Raw genomic sequence first — 20,619 nt, forward strand, 5'->3', positions numbered from 1 at the left:
GGTCGCGAGAGTATCATCGGGCAGGAGGCAGAAAACACCCTGAACCGGTTGCCAGCCAATCGCAAGGCACATGGAGTCAGACAACAGTTGCCCGTGCCTGCGTGGGTTTTCTCCGGGCCCTCCGGTTTCCTCCCACATCCCAAAAACACGCAACATTAATTGGACACTCAAAATTGCCCCTGGGTGCGATTGTGAGTGCGGCTGTTTGTCTCTGTGCCCTGCGATTGGCTGGCAACCAGTTCAAGGTGTACCCGGGCGGCCTCCTGTCCATTGACAGCTAGGATAGGCTCCAGCATCCCCCCCCCCGACCCTTGTGAGGATAAGCAACAAAGAAAATGGATGGGTGTAACATTGGAACATTTTTTCCCTCTAAAAAATGTATTTTTTTTTTTGTCGTGTTTCAACTCCCCTGGACCTAAAAAGTTAGATAACAGCTGGTTGCTCTCAGGGTAAGCGTTATCCTGCAACCCGGGCCAGACAACTGGGATAGGCTCCAACACTCTCGCGACCCTGGTGAGGATAAGCGGCTCAAAAAAAAAAAACCCTACAGTTTGAAAATTATCTTTGTGGCGGCCACAGCAACGAAATGCTCTTCCACGAGATGGCAGAAGGTCCAACTTGTGCATCCGCCCGTTGCCATTCACACATAAGAACATAAAAGTTTTATGTTCAAAATTTGACATCCGTCCATCCATTTTCTTTGCCTCTTATCCTCACTAGGGTCGCGAGGAGTGCTGGAGCAAAACTCCACACGGGCGGGGATTCCAACCCCGGGTCCTCAAAACCGCGAGGCCAACGCTCAAACCATTTGCCCCCACCGCACCGCTCAGAATATTGCTTGCTTAATATACCGGAATGTGGAATGTGGTTCCAATATTGCAATGATAGCTACTTATTATTGTTTATTATGAATATATTTGCATGTATTTCAACTGCAACCCCAAGAGTAAGCATATTGCTAAACAAATACGTTTACGTCAATCAAACGGCTTGTTAGCTTGCTGCCGGCGTACTCAATTATTAGCTAATCAATTAATTTGCTTTTTTCTTCTTCTTCTCTTTCCCTCCCTCCATCCGGCACGTCTGATGCAATTCCGAGCCTGTCGTGTGTGTGCAGAAAATGGCCTCGCACTTACATTTCTCGGCTCGCTAATGTGAGCCAAGGCCAACCCGCTGATGAATACGCGCTAATGATACACGCGCGGGGGGAAAAAAAAAAAAAATCTTCTTTCTCGGCCCCTCGGCGACGCACACGCCACGACACGGTTACGTCTTGCACATCTGCGGCATTATTCCGCGGCTCGTTCGGCTTGGCGACGTGACATGCTGTTGGTGGTAACTAAAGATTCATTCATCCATCCGTTTTCTATACCGCGTATCCTCGCTTGAGCGTAATTAACGATAATAATGGGGGGGGGGGGGGGTTACTGGTATCTACTTTGGTGTTGTGCCGGCAACAAATGGATTACACTTAATGTAGCGACGGTGTAACTACACAACTGCACAATAACAATGTGTCAACTCAGATAACGAATTACTATAATTAATGAATTAATTATCCTCACTTTGGCTGCACCTTCATTTGCACTTCTGCCACCTTTGGCCTACTTGCTGTAAAGTAGGAAAAAGTAAGCGAAAGTGACGAACACGAAAGCCGCAAAACTGGGATTGGTTCTTATTTTTAAACATTTACCAAGCAAGTTACTGTAATTATGTATTGTATTCAATTTCTTTTGTCGTTTCAACACATTTGGTATTGGAGTAACCCAAAAGTACAGTGAAGAAAACAAGTATTTGAACACCCTGCTATATTGCAAGTTTTCCCCACGAAGAACTCGCGGAGGGCTCGGAAATTTTCATTGTACGTGAGAGAGATAATCTAAAAAGACAAATCCAGAAATCAAAATGTACGATTTATTTGTGTGATACAACTGCAAATAAGTATTTGAACAACTGAGCAAACCAATGTTAATATTTGGTACAGTTGGCTTTGTTTGCAATTACAGAGGTCAAATGTTTCCTGTAGTTGTTCACCAGGTTTGCACACACCGCAGGAGGGATTTTGGCTCACTCCTCCACACAGATCTTCTCTAGATCGGACAGTTTTCTGGGCTGTCGCTGAAAAATACCGAGTATCAAAATCTCACAATACACGGCCGGGGTCATCCTCTCCTTAATACAGTCCAGTCGTCCTGTCCCATGTGCAGAAAAACACGCCCAAAGCATGATGCTACCACCTCCATGCTTCACAGTAGGGACGGTGTTCTTGGGATGGACCTCATCATTCGTCTTCCTCCAAACACAGTTAATGGAACTATGACCAGAAACGTCCATTTTGGTCTCATCTGACCACAAAACCTTCTCCCACGACTCCTCAAACTTAAGACGGGCCTTGACATGTGCTGGTTTAAGCAAGGGAACCTTCGTGCCATGCATGATTTCAAACCGTGACGTCTTCAGTCCCAGCTCTTTTCAGGTCATTGACCAAGTCCTGCCGTGTAGTCCTGGGCTGATTCCCCACCTTTCTAAGGATCACTGAGACCCCACGAGGTGCTATCTTGCATGGGGTTCCACTCCGGTTGAGATTGAGCGTCAGGTTGAGCTTCTACCATTTTCTAATGATTGCTCCAACAGTGGACCTTTTTTCCACCAAGCTGCTTGACAGTTTCTCCGTAGATCTCTCCAGCCGTGTGGAGTTGTACGATTTTGTCTCTGGTGTCTTCGGACGGCCCTTTGGTCTCGGCCATGTTTGAGTCTTACTGATTGTATGGGGTCAACATGTGTCTTTATGCAGCTAATGACCTCACACAGGAGCATCTGATTCAGGATCATACATGGAGTGGAGGCGGACTTTTAAAGGCGGACTAACAGGTCTTTGGGGGTCAGAATTGTAGCTGATAGACAGGTGTTCAAATACTTTTTTTTTGCAGCCGTATCACACAAATAAATATGTTAAAAAAGCATACATTGTGATTTCTGGATTGTTCTTTTGAGATAATCTCTCTCACAGTGGACAGGCACGTACGACGAAAATTCCAGACCCCTCCATGATTCCTAAGTGGGAAAACTTGCAATATAGCAGGGTGTTCAAATACTTATTTTCATCAATAATAGTACTTAAAAGTAATGGTAAACTCCCCTTTAAGTCATGTGGTTCAAGTCGAGTCTCATGAGCGCCAAGTCCTCCAAAAGATTTCGCCAAGCAAGACCCCCCGGTCCCGTCCGGAGTCGAGCCGCGGCGGGAAGCCAGTAACCGAATGCGGCTTTGTGTGTTCCGTCAGCGTGCGGATCGAGGCCATCTCCGACAACAGCGGCAAGCTGCAGCTCTCCCTGCAGGAGATCATCGAATGGCTGACGGCGAAGGACGAGGAGCTGTCCGAGCAGCTGCCCATAGGAGGCGACGCGGGGGCCGTGCAGCACCAGAGGGACTTCCACCAGGTAACGGAAAAGCCCAAATATGTTTTCAAATCCGTCGTGTGACGGATTTACGCAATCCAGCCAGACGTACTCAAAGGGTGTTACGGCTTCTTGGCAAGGACGAGTCCCGCCGAGTGCCCCCTTTCCCACTTTTAAACTCGCGATCTGTCGCCTTGGCGTGAAAACGGATTGAGGGTGTTCCCGGGGTCGTGTGCTATGATCTGTGTGATGCGTGTGATTGCTCTGTCACATATATCTACGTTCTCTATGGAAAATTGGTTTCAGACAAGAGGGGAGAACAAAAATCATTACTATTATCTGTTTAATGTGTTTTTTTTTGTTTTTTTTTTTGTAGCGGCACATCAAGGTGGGGGGGCGTGAGTCATGATTGTCACGAGTTGGCATTTCAAGACAGAAAGCCTTCTTCTCTTATCGCAGGATTTTACAATATTTATTGTCCAGCAGTTCATGGAACATTCTTACAGTTTGATCATGTAAAAAAGATTTGCAAGGTCACCTTTGCTTTTTGAGTTAACAGAAGTAACACTTTATTAAGTTTCTGTTTTGATATAACACTTTTTGCAAAATTGGAAAGTACATCAAAGGTTTAACTTTAACTTGTGAATGGGTATTTAATTATTATTATTATTAATAATATTTAGATTATTTGCATATCATTATATATTTATTATTATTAGAATATATATATATATTATTTATATTTAATATTTATAGGTGTCTTATTTATAAGCTTATTGTGGTCACCGTACATAGTTAAAATAAATTAAGAAATACAATGATAACTGATATGGGAAATATTAAAGTAAATGTGCAGTCCAGGCACACACCCTTGAAGTAATTGTTTGAACACAAACAGAAGAGCAAAACATGTAGACAGAAACTGTGACAATACTCGGAGCCAGCCGTCCGGATTTTCTTCCATTGAAACTGTGAGGCACAGAAGGAAGCACAAAACAGGACCGCGGTGACTATGGACTGTTGAGCAACGGCAGTTATTCATCAAGCAAGAAATGCAAAGACGCTTCAATGAATCATGTGCTTGGGTCTCAAACACTTTTTGAGTGTTATTTAAAGGAAATGTGATTGGGACACATGCCACAGCTTTTTTTTTTTTTTTTTTGGAATGTGTCTTTGGCATCAAATAACACATTAACAAACATTTGCCAAAACAAAACAAAAAACAAACTACAGTTTATCAGTTTGACCATTAAATATATTTTCTTTGCACTGCATTAATTTGAAAAAAGATTCTCAAATATGTATTACATTTGATTTCCTTTTTACACAACATTCCTTGGAAGGGATTCAACTCTGATCTCAAGGCACCTCTAAACACTTTTCCTGTGTGGGTTTTCCTCTGGGCACTCCGGTTTCCTTCCACATCCCAAAAACACGCAACATTAATTGGACACTCGAAATTGCCCCTAGGTGTGATTGTGACTGTTTGTCTCGATGTGCCCTGCGATTCGCTGGCAAACGGTTCAGGGTGTACGTTGACAGCTGGGATAGGCTCCAGCCTTCACCGTGACGCTCGTGAGGATAGGCGGCAAAGAAAATGGATGGATGGATGAATATTCTATATGTCCACTTGAGGTCACCATCAACACACCCCACACAAACGCAAGGCAGGTGTGCTCTGCTTGCGTGAGATGAAAGTCAACCCCTGCCAAGGTGCCAAAGCTAGGCAACTTGCTGGCTACACTATTAGGTACCACGGATCACGGTGACGGTCTCTGCATTGTAGGCGGGTGCTTGCCGCTGCTTTCCAAAATACTTTGCAGCGCTTCCTTAACTACAGTTTGTAGAAAATCAAGCTAAACGTTGCTCTTTACTTGCACTTGTTCCATATGGTGTGTATTAGCCGTAGTGAATGTCGGGCTAGATTGTCATGTCATGTCATTATCCACGCCACTTATCCTCACAAGGGTTACGGGAAAGCTGGAGCCTATCCCGGCGAGCTTCGGGCGAAAGGCGGACTTCACCCTGAAACGGTCGCCAGTCTGACGTAGGGCAGATATCGACACCATCACTGAGCGGGAATCGATCCCACGCTGCCCCGCGCCAAAGGCAGGCGTGTGTACCACTACACCATAATTTGGATGCTTTTATAATCATAAATGGGCAGAAGTCTCCGCCTGATGGGAGCAAGGCATTAATAATCACACGACACAAACGGTAAAATTCATCAAGGTCAACAATTAAAAGCGCGAGAAACATCAGCGTAAAAAGAGGACAAGGGGAAGTATTCTGAACGGATACGGTTCGAGGTCGGCCTTGACGAGGGAAATGGAGTCTGCGCTGCACAAGTCAGGTTGTAGTTCGAAAGCCTGAGCCACATAATCCGCGGTGACTAAAGCGGGCGGGCGGGGGGTTCAGCGAGGCCGAAGATCGAAAGCATCACAGACGTGTCGGCAATCGGCAGAACGTCTGACAGCTTCGCTGGGCTGAGGTTAGGGGTAGTCTTTAAAGTGAGCGGGGGGGTGGGGGGGGGTGGAATGGATTCTCAATCTAACCGGTCGGCGGTTGAGCTGTTGTGAAAAACTGGGCTGATGCGCTGAGAAGGGAGGGAGAGCTTGGAATGATTCAAGCTGCTGAATTTGGGACCAGTCGGCGTTTATGGAGGGAGGCCCAAAAGAAGGCAATTCCGGCGAATGGAGATAAAACGGGGAGTGAACGATGGAGGAACGCAGTTTGTTGACCGTGCGATGTTATTTCCTGTATGGGAGTTTTAGATGACGGGCTGAGGTGGAAAATGACATCTAGACTTGAACCCAAGTCGAGAGTTAAATTGTGGAATTGTTTTTGGCGATGGGTTAAAACAGGGGTGCCCTGACCAGACTCACTCCCACTCAGAAAAGAGAAAATCTCGTCCACTTTTTCTTCCATTATTCACATACTCAGACAGTCATTGCGTTTTAAAACAACAGCATTTTTTTTTTGAACTTTCTCCATTAATATCGAAAATGAACATAAGCAGCACGTCTAGCTCGTCTTTGCTCAACGTTGCCCGGACTACCTAAAGCAGTGGTGGTGGACGCTGTCGTTATAAAAATACATTGATGGGCTGTGTAACTACTGTAACATTTGTAATTATGAGTGTACGTCTTTAAGAGGGCAAGGTTGTACCGTAAACTAGGAAAAAGAGAGATTGGCGTAGCAGCGGTTGCTGTTAGAGAAAGTTCCGTGCGCTGCCTAAAAGAAACCAGTGGCTTCTTCTTTTCATTTCATACAGTACGTATGTGAATTGTGCCATTGGATGTAACAACCTGTCATCCCTCACTCATTGAATCACATAGAAAAATGCCACAAAATGAATAGCTGTATGTTATACTTTCAATTTGCAGTGGATTATTGTTTTTTTTGTGCGCAACGCACAATATCTGCGAAGAGACTGCATCCATCAGCGGTACACAATTGCGTGTACGTCTTTAAGAGTGAGGAGCGGTTTTACGGTAAACTAGGAAAAACAGTGTAGCGGAGCAACGGTCCTTGTTAGAGAAAGTTCCGTGTGCTGCCTAAAAGAAACCAGTGGCTTCTTCTTTTTTACAGTGTGTGTGTGTGTGTGTGTGAATTGTGCCATTGGATGTAACAACCAGTCATCCCTCACTCACTGAATCACATTGCAAAATGCCAAAAACTGATTAGCTGTATGTTATACTTTCAGTTTGCCTCGGATTATTATTATTTTTTGCACGCGCAACGCAGAACATCTGCGAACAGACTGCATCAGCGGCACACAATTGCGCATGCGCGCAGTTTAGAGGGAAGATTGGTTGACGTCTTTTTTTTTGTTGTTTTTGTTTTTTGGCACGCCGTCCCGCGATGGACCAAGACGGCCTCGCGATCGACCGGAGCACCCGTGTGTGAATAGAACAGAGGCAGTCTGTAAAGTTACCGACTAGAAGAAAGGGTACGCTAAAAATGGTAGCGCTGGTTCTCATCTGCACAGCAGAGCAAGTGGATGATTATCTGTGGATGGGAATGGGAAACGTGATGAATATGAGGGCCCCGAGACAGAGCCTTGGGGGACACCTGTGAGGTGAAGGACTGAAGTTGAATTAATGAGTAAATAGAGAGGAAAGCGTGTTTTCACACACGTTTAATAAGTAAAGCTAATGGTTGGTGCTCATCTCGTTTCCTCACTTTCTGTCTGGGATTTCTCTCCTCTTCTTGCCTCTTCACTGTCCCATTTTCAGCGCAACCTGATTTATAATCCGCAACGTCTCCGCTTCCCCGTCGCCGGCTCGCTCCGAAACCCCCCACAACCTCCCCCACCCACCGCCCCCCGCAACAAAGCACGGAGGGAAATTGCATCCCGGATTTCTTTGGAGAATTAAAGTGTTTTAAGCAATGTGAATTATTGATCCTAAGTGGATTTATCCCGTTTTTTTCTTCTTTTTTTTTTTTTTGAATTCCCATCTGTGCTGATGGAGGGGTGGGAGGAAAAACTGCATGCCTGTGTCTTAGTTCAGGAGTGTGGTAACCGGGTGTGTGTCCTTGAGCCTGACCAGGGGATTTGGGGTGAGAAAGCGTTTGCGAGGGAGCGTTTTGTTTTTCTTTCCTCAGCGTTGGGATGAGTGAGCATGTGTGCAACAGGATGGGGGTCGGGGGGGGGGGGGGGTGGATTTCTGGCTGTTTGCAGACTCTTTCTTTGGGTGGCGTTAAAGGGAGAGAAAATCCGTCTTTTCATCAACAGACCCCCTCGAGAAGGGCCGTCCGTGGTGGGGAGCAGTAAATGGGATGCGGGCGACATAATTGAAGTCATTTCCTGCCTCCGAAATGTTCTCCACTGTGCATAATTCATCGTAATCGGATCTGAAGGCGAGTCTTAACGTTCCTTCAAGTGAAGATCAAGACTCTGAGAGTGGGAAATTTATCCAGTATTAAAGTTTCAACAAGGCCGCCGGTCCAGGAATCCATAGATCGGCTCCCCGTGGTGGTCAGAAAAGCGAGAGGATGGGGAACGGTGGAGAACTGGAGTGGATGAAAATGGTGAGCGGAGGAAAAGGTAGAGGAGAGAATTTTGTTTGTGGTTGCTGACGCGAGTGAGATTCCCCGCCCTCTCCAATCATATGCTCAGGGAATCTCATCCAGCACGACAGCTCTCAAATTTTGAGACATTTCATATTTTCCTTGGCACCCACTGCCGCGTGTTAGCGCTGCGTTTGGGCTTTTGCGCTGAAAATCTCATCACCTGGTGTTCATCGAGCCTGCCGGGCGCCGGGACGATCGCGAAAGTCATCGCTCGGCTGCGCGACGCTCCGAATTCTACCGAGCTGGCATGACGTCGTCACCCTTTCGTAGTATTTGTCAAAGATTTGTTATCAGCACGGGGCCACCTCGTCCACGACGTTATTAGCGCTGAAAGACGATTAGCGTAGCGTTCAAATGACAAAGCACACCGTGGAAGGAGTTTTGTAGTATTAACTGAAGTAGTGCAGCAGCAGTGACCCTCACAACGTTCTTCATATAAAGCTCCGTGGAAAAAAAAATATTACTTTCTCTGCTTTTCATTTTTCCAAGTAAGCCGCTTCTGGAAAAAAAAAACAAAAAAAAACAGGAATGGGTGAGTCCATCTTAGCAATTTATAGACCCATCTAGAATTTCAATGTCACAGCCAAGATTGTTGACAAAGTTATTTTTAATCAACTCGGGAATTTCTTGACTTTAAAGGGCCTTTTTGACAAATTTCAATCAGGTTTCTGAACTCATCACAGTACGGAATTTGCGCCTATCGAAGTGGTGATATAAAAGGTTGAATACCGACTCGGAAAAGGCGTCGATTTTGGTCTGGTTGGATCTAAGGATCTAATATCCTGCTGAGCAGGTTGGAAAACTAAATGGAACTTTCCCTAAATGGTTCAGGTCCTACCTGGAGGAAAGGAGTTGTTTTTGTAACCAATGGGAAGTGCTCAATCTCAACAAATGGTAATCACCTATGAGGTCCCTCATGGATCAGTTGTTGGACCCCTCATACTCAGCTTGTAAATACATTTTTAAACATCGTTTTAACACATTATATACATAAACTGAAATTTACAGTACTGAAAATCAAGCTAAACGCCGCTCTTTACTTGCATTTATGCATCAATTTTGTATGTGTGTTAACGATTCATCGGGCTAATGTTGGTATTTGTGAATTTATTTCATAAAACTCTAAATGTGGTTTGTGTTATGAACTGGCTGTCTTTGCATCCTTTAGCAATTTTATGACTTACCAATGTATAAATTGAGATTTTTCATTAAGGTTTCTTTCTAGTGAGAATAAGCACTCAATTGTGAGTAATTTGCGACATTAGAATCTTATAAAATGAAAATCTAACTGAATCAGAATGGAGATGCTGGGTGACTTATTTAAAAAAAAAAAATGATACACTGAATCTGTAATAAATGAATCACGATATGAACCACAATATGGTGTATTTATGTCATCACAACCTCTTCCCTCGTGCACCTGTTATTTCTCGTGACCTCGCTGTTCATATACTTTTGGTTGTGCTTGAAAATGAACGTAAAATACGTCAGTTCCGTGGAAGAGTCCAAAAGAAATGACGTCGAGATGATGTTCATCGGCAAGGTGCAGATTCTTTTATGGAAATCTTTGCACATGTTGATTGACAAAGTAGAGAAAAGTAACCCGCATCTTAAAAGCACTTTCAATAGGATTATCGAGGGTCTTGTAAAAAAAAAAATAATAATTCCCTCCCTGGATCTAAATGTTGGAGGAATCCTAGATTTAAAGAACTACTAAATAGACATTGACGCACATGCTCTTCACCTTAAAATTATTTGAAGAAAGCGCATATCCTTGGATTGCGGGGGTGGGCAAAAAAAAAAAAAAGATTTATTCGGACGAGCTGTACAGAAAATGGAAGGATGGAAAAACACGCTGGCTTTCGTGAAGGTTCTCGTCGCGTGTCTTCTCGCACAGCTTCTCATCGGCTTTTTTTTTCAATGGAGTTCCAGTCGAGCAGCCTGCTTTCCGTTTAATTAACTCCTTTGTGCTTGCGAGCAAGTCGTGTGATTTCACCTCGAGGGTTCATTCCGCTTTCTGGGCTCATCCGTGGGTTTCCAGCACAACGGAGGAGGACGCGAGGTTCTGCCAGTAGAACTCTGTGATCCCTTTCAGCAACTTGTGCTCTCCAAACTTCCTGCTGTCTTCGTTCTGGCGTGTACTTGTTCGTCTGGTGTTTCCCCACTGAAACTCTACAAGTTGTGTGATGCTTTTAAGTTGGATTGAACCATCTCGAACCAGTACCTAAAGAATTGAACCCGGTGAACCCCTCAGATATGTTCCAGGCCCACTTTCGATGAATAGATATCGACCATATAAAAACGTTTATTCAAAACGTTTTACTCCTCCAACAAGCTTTCCTTTGTAGTATTAGTACCATAATCATATACGAGTACCAGCAGTACTTATACAACATATGCAATCCTTAGTTGTCACTCTCTCTTGTTCGAAGTTTCCCAAGTTAGAGGCAAATAGTGCTTGTCTTGAGTTTTTTTTGTCACTTCCCACCTTACGTTTAATGTAAAACTAACATAAAACAAAAGAGAAATAAACGTATATTTAAACAGCAAAATGTACAGAAAAATATACAGTAACGGATCAAAAAGTCAATTGTTCGAAAACCGAATCATTGTTTTCCATTATAATGAATGGAAAAAGAAATTATGCATTCCAAGCCTAAAAAAATTGGGCTATTTAATGCATTTTTTTAGTTTTCCTGATAATAAACTGCATAGTAGAAATACATGTATAGTTAAAATATTTTATATAATAAAATAATGAAAGAAATATATTTATTTTTTGCTTAAAATGTATGCTTTAGTTGTAGGGTACGCTAGGCCATATCTGTAGCGACTCGGCCCCCAGCTTTGTGAACATTTTTTATTAACACAAGTGCAGAATAACTTTAAACAAACAACAATGGGGGGGGGGTGCATTTTTTTATTTTTGCAAAAAGTAACACAAAAACATTTGTAACTCAAGTTAAAAAACAAAAAATGCAGAAATGCTTCATCAACTGCACGTATCAAATGTCTTCGGGGGTGTTGACTCGCCCCCTTTTAACAAAAAATGAATCTTTTGTCTTTTGTTTCTGCCGTCTCTTAAGAACGGGGTTTTTTTTTAGCGACGTTCGAGTACCGATTTTCGTTCAAAAACGGAAGCAAAAAAATCTCGAAATTTTCAGTTGAAAACCGGGACATTCAAAAAACAAGGCTTTATTTAAAAAAAAAACAAAACTCCAGTATCTTAATGTTAACATACTGTACTTAGTGAAAAGACACGGTCTCGCTAATAAGAACTGTAAATTCTGATTTTCCTGTAACTGTAAAAACTCATTTAGAGCCATCTGAAAATGATAGCTTCAAAATCCGCCATTTAGCGGCGGTGTGAAAGGTGAAGCATGATGTTGACCAATGATGTGAAAAATCAGTCATTGATGGTGTGGTGATTCATTTGTGAGCAAAGATGCAAAAAGAAACGCGAGTGGTTGTCACGACTGACTGGCGACCAGTCCATGGCGCAGTCCAACTTTTGCCCGAAATCCTTGGAGATAGGCTCCAGCTCGCCCACGGTGTAGAAAATTGCCCAGATGAGGAAGAACAAGGAATTCCTGATCCATAACTGGCTATGAAGTTTTCACATGCAAGTTTTACCCGTGATACAGTATGTTGTAATTTTTGTTAGAGTAAACCCTCCTTTGCCAAACTGTTTGTGAGTAAATGAAACTAAATCCTTTACAGGAGCAAACGGGGAATTTCTACCCGCACGAGGACTTAATTTGTTCAGCATCAAAACTGCGACAAGTATTCCTTCACTTGGCCCAGGACCAAATGAGCCACAGCTCGGGACCTGGCAGATATCGCTCGGTCTGTGCCTCAATCTACTTGCTTGCTTAATGGTGCCTTCGGGTATACTTGTAAGGATTGCAAATGTCGGGGGTTTTTTTTCCACTCTCTCTCTCCTCAGGTAGTCGTTTCCCAGTGGTGATACATCACAATCATTGACTGCCTGGGAGTAAATACTGTAACAGATGGCTGACATAAATTTGTATGAATCACAGATCATTGGAAGCCAAACCCGCTGAGGTTTTTTTCTCTCACTGTGAAGGATTATCGTCATGTTTGTCTGAAGGCTGTGCCAATCTGCACGATGCTCTTGTAGCTGAATCTTTTATAAACAAAGGGCAGTGCGTTCTCAACCTTTCAGATGTCTGGTCAGGGGATGAGACAGCTGAGAAACTGTTTTTCTTTGAGTTCTTTCTTTCACTGATGCACGCTTCCGTCTCTTCTGGTCCTCTTTACCAGGCTTTCATGGAGGATGTCAAGTCTCGAGGGCCGTTCATCTACTCGGTCTTGGAGTCGGCCCAGTCCTTCCTGGCTCAGCATCCGTTCCAGGAACCAGAAGAGACCGTGGCAGAGGGCAAAGGTCAGCTCCCTTCCATGTCAGAAAATAAGTATACAGATGGAGTTCACTGTTGGCAGTCAATCTACGATAGGATACTTCATGGGGCAATTTACTCCACTCCAAGGTACAGTTTACATGGCCGATGGGATATGTGTACTCTATGAAGAGTAATTATTTAACTGGAGTACAGAGAGAAGATCTGCACACCTTAGAATTTCAAGTATGTGCTTTCCAAGTTCCCAAGATCACTTTTGGTTTGATACAATACAAGGTAAAACTGATCTGTGGTCAGAAATGAACCAAATCTGAACTAAAGAGCTTTAGTAATACTTTTCTACATAAGTTATATCAGTGACTCTCAGCTTTTGTGTTAGGACTCAAAAGCCGGCCGTGGACAAGTCATAATAGATAAAGGAGGGGCGTTGTCAGTTCCTGACATCAGAATCGGCTTTATTGGCCGAGTGTGTGAAAACACACGGGGAATTTTTCCTCCGTCAGTCGGTGCTGCCCTGGTACGACATACAGAACAAGAACAACAAAGCAACGACAACAAAGAACAAGAGAAACTTCGATTGAAAGGAACTATTCCTCATTTAGAACATGGACAAGATAAGTGTGTCGATGTCCCACATTGTGTAAAGCTTGTACAGAATCTCTTCACCCGTTCGCGGTTCCCGTTATAGTGCAATGACAATGGTGCAAAGGCAGTAGTTTAAAGTGACAAATCGTGCGGTAGTCTACAAAATATATTACTAATACTAATATTGATTGGACCAGCAGGATGTGAGTGAGTATTCCAAAATAGACGCGTCATGGCACGGCACAAGAAAGCCCACTCAGTTACTACCGTACTATTCACCATTTTTCGTGAGCGTATTTTATTATCTTTGCACCAGATGTGTACTAGTTTAATTATCTTAGGGTCTTGCTCACAAATAAGGAATTAAGGGAGCAGGAGCTCGACAGCGATGCGGACTCCGTACGGGCCTGTCGCGGTGGAGAAGAAGCTCAGCCCAAAGGCAAAGCTCTTTATCTATCGATCGAGCTCTGTTCCCACTCTGCCCTGTGGTCACGAGTTGTGGGTCGTGACCGATGGAGCAAGATCGCGGACACAAGTGGCTGAATTGAATTTCCTCCCCAGGGCGTCCCAAGGTGTCGCTCCCTTCGAGTTCAGCTGAGAAGCTTTTCCATTTTCCAACAGCACATAAACAGCTTCCCGCGTAGCAAAGGTCATCGGTGTTTTCATAGCATAATAATTGCGAGCCCATGAAAATGCATTTTCCTAAAAAGGAAGCCATCAGTGCCATGATATACTAAGTGAAAATATGTAGCAATATGATTCATCTAGCTTTTCAACAGTACAGTTTGTCTTACTCTTTAAAAGTTGGGCATGACTTAGTGACGGCTGTAGATCACGAAGTTCACCTTGTTTTGTTCCATAATTCCTAGTGCACTTTCTTTCCCTCCTACCCTTCCTTTCCCAAATCTTTGTGTAAACAGATTGTCATCATTTTAAACATTCTTTTTATTCTTTTTTTTTTCAATCTTTTACACAGTATATGGTTTAAACCAAAACTAGTAGAACCCAATGCAAAGACAACATGCATGTTTTTGTCTCTCAGCACAAAAATTATATAAATAAATGGAATGGCTCTTTTATTCATTATTTGAAGGGCGATTGGCACCAAAGGGTGTAATCCCCTTTTTTTTTTTTTCTCCCTGTAAAATTTCTGTTGTCCCTCGTCTCCAGAAGTATCACCCCACCGGCGGATCCTGAACGTGAGCCGCTCGGTGTGGAAGCAGGCCAACGTGACGAGCGACCTGTGGGCGAAGCTGATGGCTCGCTGTGTGGACCGGCACAGGTCACTGCTCGTTTCTTAACGTTGCCGTTGAAAAGAATTGCTGCGGTGAAATTCGAAAGGTGCGCAATTAGCCCAAAGGATGAAGGCCACAAATAGTTGGAGATGCTGAGAACGGGTCATGGGCCACGCCGTTGAAAAGGTTGTGGGTTCAGATCTTGGTTCTGGCCTTCCTGTGTGGAGGTTTTATGTTCTCTTGGGGGCTGAACGGGTTTTATCCGGGTAATCCAGTTCCTCTCACATTCCTAGAAGACTCTACAATTGTCCATAGGTGTCAATGGAAGTACTGTTAATCTGTTATTGTGTATGTGTCATAGGATTGACTTGGAACCGGTTCAGAGTGTAACAGAAATTACCACAAATGTTGAACCGCTGCTATTCGCGGGGAGCTAGGGGCTAGGCTTGAGCGCTAATCCAGAAAATCTGTAAATAATTGACGCGCATCATAATTTTGTGATTTTCCTTTCTCCTGAAAAATTGCAACTAAGCAAGGGATCGGGTCCACAAAATTGAAAAGAGACTTAGACCCCTCTTGTTTTCGAACCCACCAGACACATGGAGAGGACTTTGGAGCATCTCCTCCAGATTCAGGCCGTGATGGAGGAGCTGGCGATAGCTCTTGAGCAGGCTGAAGGGGTGCGAGATGCCTGGGAGCCCGTCGGAGACCTCTTCATCGACTCCCTGCAGGACCACATAGACGCCACCAAGGTAAATAGATGGCACTCTGCCCTCTTTATTTTTATCTCTTCGAAGCACACTCGACCTTATCTTGAATCCTGGATTGAAATTAGATCTAGGCGAGGGGGGTACTTTATTGTAAGAAAATGCGGCTAACTCTGCACCTGACAGGACACGCGCAGTTCTGTGAACTCCCTGGTGAACATTCTTCCCACTGCTCCAAAAAAATTACATTATGGCATGTACACTTTTAAAGTTTCGAGATTCATTACAATCATTTTTGTATTATTCAAGTCTTTATTTGTATTCTGGGTCACTTTGGAGCATCTCATCGTATTTCAGGACATTTTTGTTACGGTCGAGGCTTTTTCCGGCCATCCAAACGCAGGAGCGGTATGTCGTCAGCTATGATTGAGGCCTGGGTTCGTCGCCTCTGCGCTCATGATGCGCAGTCGGCGCGATGATGACAAGGACGCCGCACGTCAACGCCGGCGCTCTGCGATATCGGGGGTTAAGAACGTAGATGTTGTTAAACAAGCGGCAGGTCATTGGTTCCGTCATTACGGAGGAGTCGCCGCCGCCTATAATTGCTTGCCGCTATTCATTAGGCGCAATAATCACGCCGCAGCGTTGGACTTCTGTCACAGCCAGCGTGCTTCATTCCAGCCTTTGGGGCGGCTTGTCAGTCTGCCTCGCTCGCCGAGCGATGGAACCCCAAAAAAAAAAAAAAGGCACGGACACAAAAGCAGACGTGACAACGCATGCTAATCGGACGCCGTCATCAGCCGGCGGGGCCGCATTAGTCGATCGTTAGCAACTGTCGTTAATCTGTTCTTTTGCTTCGATCGCTTATTTAGCAGGGAAAGTGTCACGGCCTGTCACCGTTTTCCCTTCAATTTTTTTTTTAAATAATTGTTGTTGCTGACGCAAACTGCACATCTTGAGGCACAAAACAAATCCACCTCAGTGATTGAAAGTGTGGCACAAATACTGCAAGTTGCAAGTCCAACCCAATGAGTATGAGTATAAAATTAGAACTTTTTGGGGGGGAAGGTGGGGGTGGGTGCTAGGCGATGAGTCGAATACTCAAATGAAATATCTATAATATGATCGATCGGGGGGGGGGGGGGTTGTTCAGCTGGAAAACGTTGGCCTCACAGTTCTGAGGTTCCGGTTTTGAATCCCAGACCCGCCTGTGTGGAGTCTGCATGTTCTCCCTGTGCCTGCCTGGGTTTTCTCCGGGCACTCCGGTTTCCTCCCACATCCCAAAAACATGCAACATTAATTGGACACTCTAAATTGGCCCTAGGACGGTACACAGAAAGTGTTTAATGCTAGTGTCGCGCTAAAGCTAGCACTAACGCTAACAGGGCCGGTTAAAATAAAACTTACCGGTGAATATCACTGAGGCACGCCAGTAACACAGCAGCAACATGCTAGCGCAGCGCTAACAGGGCCAGTAAAAGTCACTTCCTCGGCACATATATTCCGCCGGTCTCATTCTTACCTTTTCCGCTCGAGAGCCCCCTTGAGGCTGTTAGAAAAAATGCACAAATTAGCCGCATCAGCGCATAAACGCCAGGGTTGAAAGCGTGTGGGGGGGAAAAACGACCGAAATAACTCCAAGAGTAATAAATTAATGTGCATCCATAAAGTGTGTTCCCACTTTTATCGGTTGTGAGGCACCTGCTACTCTTCCAAAGAGATCGTAACAACGAGCGAGTGCTAAGACGTGACCCGAAATGGAAACTGTGACGCTTTCACATGTTCGTTTCATCCCGCCCGGAAATGTTCTGGAAAATCACGTCAAGGTCGGTGACTGATCGTCCCTGTGTTGCTCCTCCAGCTTTTTAAGCAGGAACTGACGCAGGTGAAGGAAGGAATGAAGCACATCAACGACCTGGCCCACCAGCTCGCCATTTCCGACGTCCATCTGTCCATGGAGAACGCTCGCGCCCTGGAGCACCTCAACAACAGGTGGAAAGTGCTGCAGGTAAAGATCGGCCTCAGTAGCGCGAGAAGCTTTCGTGGAGCAGATCTCAAGCTGGGCTGTCCACCTTGGCGATCAGAAAAATTACTACGCGGGTTGTTTTTAAAAAAAAAAAAAAAAAAAAAAATGGATAGCTGCATTGGAGGATATAAAACTAACCATAAAGCAAAGTCTTTGCTTTGGGCCAAATGAAATGTGTGATCGTGATGACATATCATCACATAAATATGACAGCCCTGCATGAATAAAAGTTTGGGTTTTTTTATACAACAAAAGGCATATTATGACAGGAACAATCACGTACTGTAGTCATATTTTGAGAACAAAAAGGTCTTTTTTTTGTTTTTAAATGTAGCTCAATTTTTTTAAAGAGAATTCAGGCTTCTGTTCCATAATAAAAGGGATAATTTCACGAGACGCTTCACTTGGTGAAATATGAAAGGAGAGAAAGTCATAGTCTCCCCTTGATAAGCGGGAAATTAACATATTTTGACATTGTCTTTCAAAAATGAGCCTTTATTGTCCCCAAATTATCTCTTAATTCTTCCAAAAAAGCATCTTTCTTCTTGTAAAGATTACAACTTGATACCATTTAAAAAAAAATGATGAGTTCATCACGACATTTTGCCCTTTTTTTCCTTAAAAATAGGATATGCTTTTTTTGTAACTTTATTACCTCCTTTGTTCTTGGAGGGGAAAAAACAACTTTTTCCTTAAAAAACAATTCTTGTTTTAAGAATTAAAAAAAACAAAAATTTGTTCTTTTCAGATGCAAAATTTAACATATGACCATTAGTATGAATCTATGATTAAAAAATCTTTTTCAAGAATAGATTATAGCAACTATATGTCACGAACCAACGGTGCGGGGGCAGACCCAAATGCAGGACTTCGAGGCAGAGGCATAATGTTCAATGTGGTTTATTCCAGAAACTGGACAATACATGGTTTAGCATTCCGACAAGGCAAAAGTACTGAAACGCGGGATCCAAAAGACATACAGCAAAGGTTCGATGACTCTGAAGGAGACTAACTAAAACAACAGGACAGGATCAAACAAACAGGCACAGAATCGCTGCGACTAGGGTTACTCCAACTTACGCTTAGAAGCGGAGAGTCCCGCGGGAAGTGAATGCAACTCGCTAACGCCACGCAATGAACTGACAAATGCCAGTGACAAAATGGATGGATGGATACTATTAAATATATACATGACTTGGTGTCAGACAGTTTTCAGGACTGTTTCAAATGTCACCATGATTTACTCTTTTCCTTGACTAATGCACAATAGTTCACCTAAAATCCATCTTAAGACAAAATGTTGCACTAGCTGGGCAAAAGAATGTTATTAAAAAAAAAAGTTTCACTTTTCCATATTTTGTGTCATTTGGGAAAAGTCAAAGCGTGATGAAATTGGCACGAGTCTCGTGTGACATCAGTTCACCGACTGGATTTTTTATTTTTTATTTTTTGTCGCATGTGGCATAAATTTCCATCCAATCTTTCATTTTCCAAACTGCTCGACCTCATTAAGGTTGAAGGTGAGCCGGATTGCTGACTCGTCCAATCCTAAAACCCAGCACTGTGAGGCAGACGTTCGAGACGCTTCTTCACCGTGCGGCCCGCATATTTTGCCCGTTATGCGAAATTGTGATTTGAGATGCAGTGGTTGTAAAATTCTGTACACCAAGTAGTTAAAAAAAACTTCACCCACCACCAGTTTTACCGATATTTAAATACTGTAGCATCGAGGACCCACGTGTTCAGCAGCAGATTTTACTCTTTAAAAGTACATTTACTATAATTGTATGTCACTGTAACATAATGCAGGGTTTGAAGACTAGCAGTACGCTTAAATATAGGAAAGTTAAAAAAATCTACTTCAGCAATGATTCAGTTTAAATGTATTGCACAAAAAAAGTCGAGCAAAAATTTCTGGGTGTTGTTGATGGATGACTTTTGCTTTGCATAGTAGAGTTTTAAATTACATGTAAGGATGTAGCACCAAACTGTTTTTACTGATTTGTTTTTTTTTTTTTAAAGGTTCCTGAGCCCCATGTGTTGATATACTTTACACATTGATGACAGTTTTTGATGCGTGAGGGATCAAAGGTCACAAGCATACATTGCTGGTTTTCGGCCTTGCTGCTTCCATGCAGTCATTTCTCCAGATTCTCTGAACTTTTTGATGATATTATGGACCACAGATGATGAAATCCCTCAATTCCTTGCGATAGTAACTTGAGGAATACAGTATAGTTCTTGAACTCTTGGACGATTTTCTCTGGCACTTGTTCAGAAAGAGGTCAACCTCGCCCCATCTTTGCTTGTGAATGACGGAGCGATTCAGAGAAGCTCCTTTTCAGAATCAGGATCAGCCCAATTGTGGCCCCCAGCTGTTCTTAGTCCAAACCATCGAAGTCTGCTCTCTCGAACCTTGTCTCCAAAGCATCCAGCTTTGGCTGTCCCTCTAATGAGCTCATTTCTAATCCTATCCAAGCGAGAACCTAAACACCTTCATTTCTGCCACCTCCAGTTCTGCTTCCTGTTGCTTCTTCAGTGCCACCGTCTCTAATCCGTACATCATAGCCGGCCTCACCACTTGTTTTATCAACTTTGCCCTCCATCCTCGCAGAGACTCTTCTGTCACATGGAACACCAGACACCTTCCGCCAGCTGTTCCAACTTGCTTGGACCCGTTTCTTCACTTCCTTATCGCACTCGCCATTGCGCTGTATTGTTGACCCCAAGTATTTGAAGTCGTCCACCCGCCCTGGAGCTTCACTCGTCCCCCACCCCCCCTCTCTCATTCACTCACATATATTCTGTTTTACTTCGGGTAATCTTCATTCCTCTCCTTTCCAGTGCATGCCTCCATCTTTCTAATTGTTCCTCCATCTGCTCCCTGCTTTCACTTGCATACCTCCACCGGTATGTCATCAGGACCAACTGCCTTTCCATTTTTCATCCTTTGTCGTGCCTTTCGAACTTCCCCCTTGCTAGCCATTGCCACTTCCTTGTCCTTCACACTTGCCTCTTCTACTCTTCCTTCTCTCTCATTTTCATCGCCCATCAACTTCTCTAAGTATTCTTTCCATCTATTCAGCACCTTACTGGCATCAGTCAGCACATTTCCATCTGTATCCTTAATCACCCTTACCTGCTGCACGTCTCTATCCCTGATCAACTGTTTTAAAGTTGCCAAATTTTGGCAAATAACGTGTAAATGTTACATC

The 20,619-nt window shown here is 43.8% G+C and overlaps 1 protein-coding gene across 8 annotated transcripts in view; it reads left to right on the plus strand.

Moving 5' to 3' along the window:
* Nucleotides 1-20,619, plus strand: part of drp2 (dystrophin related protein 2) — a 144,429-nt gene that overhangs the window by 54,883 nt on the left and 68,927 nt on the right. For all 8 annotated transcript variants that reach the window (XR_009797219.1, XR_009797217.1, XR_009797218.1 and 5 more), the window contains exons 3-7: nt 3,282-3,438; nt 12,757-12,877; nt 14,607-14,718; nt 15,267-15,423; nt 17,240-17,386. Coding sequence is in view for 5 of the 8 variants with exons in the window: in XM_061835708.1 (XP_061691692.1) it covers nt 3,282-3,438; nt 12,757-12,877; nt 14,607-14,718; nt 15,267-15,423; nt 17,240-17,386 (694 nt within the window). In the remaining 3 variants the exon portion in view is untranslated. The remainder of the gene's footprint in view (nt 1-3,281; nt 3,439-12,756; nt 12,878-14,606; nt 14,719-15,266; nt 15,424-17,239; nt 17,387-20,619) is intronic.

The sequence above is a fragment of the Syngnathoides biaculeatus genome, chromosome 11 (assembly GCF_019802595.1).
Source record: "Syngnathoides biaculeatus isolate LvHL_M chromosome 11, ASM1980259v1, whole genome shotgun sequence".
NCBI lineage: Eukaryota > Metazoa > Chordata > Actinopteri > Syngnathiformes > Syngnathidae > Syngnathoides > Syngnathoides biaculeatus.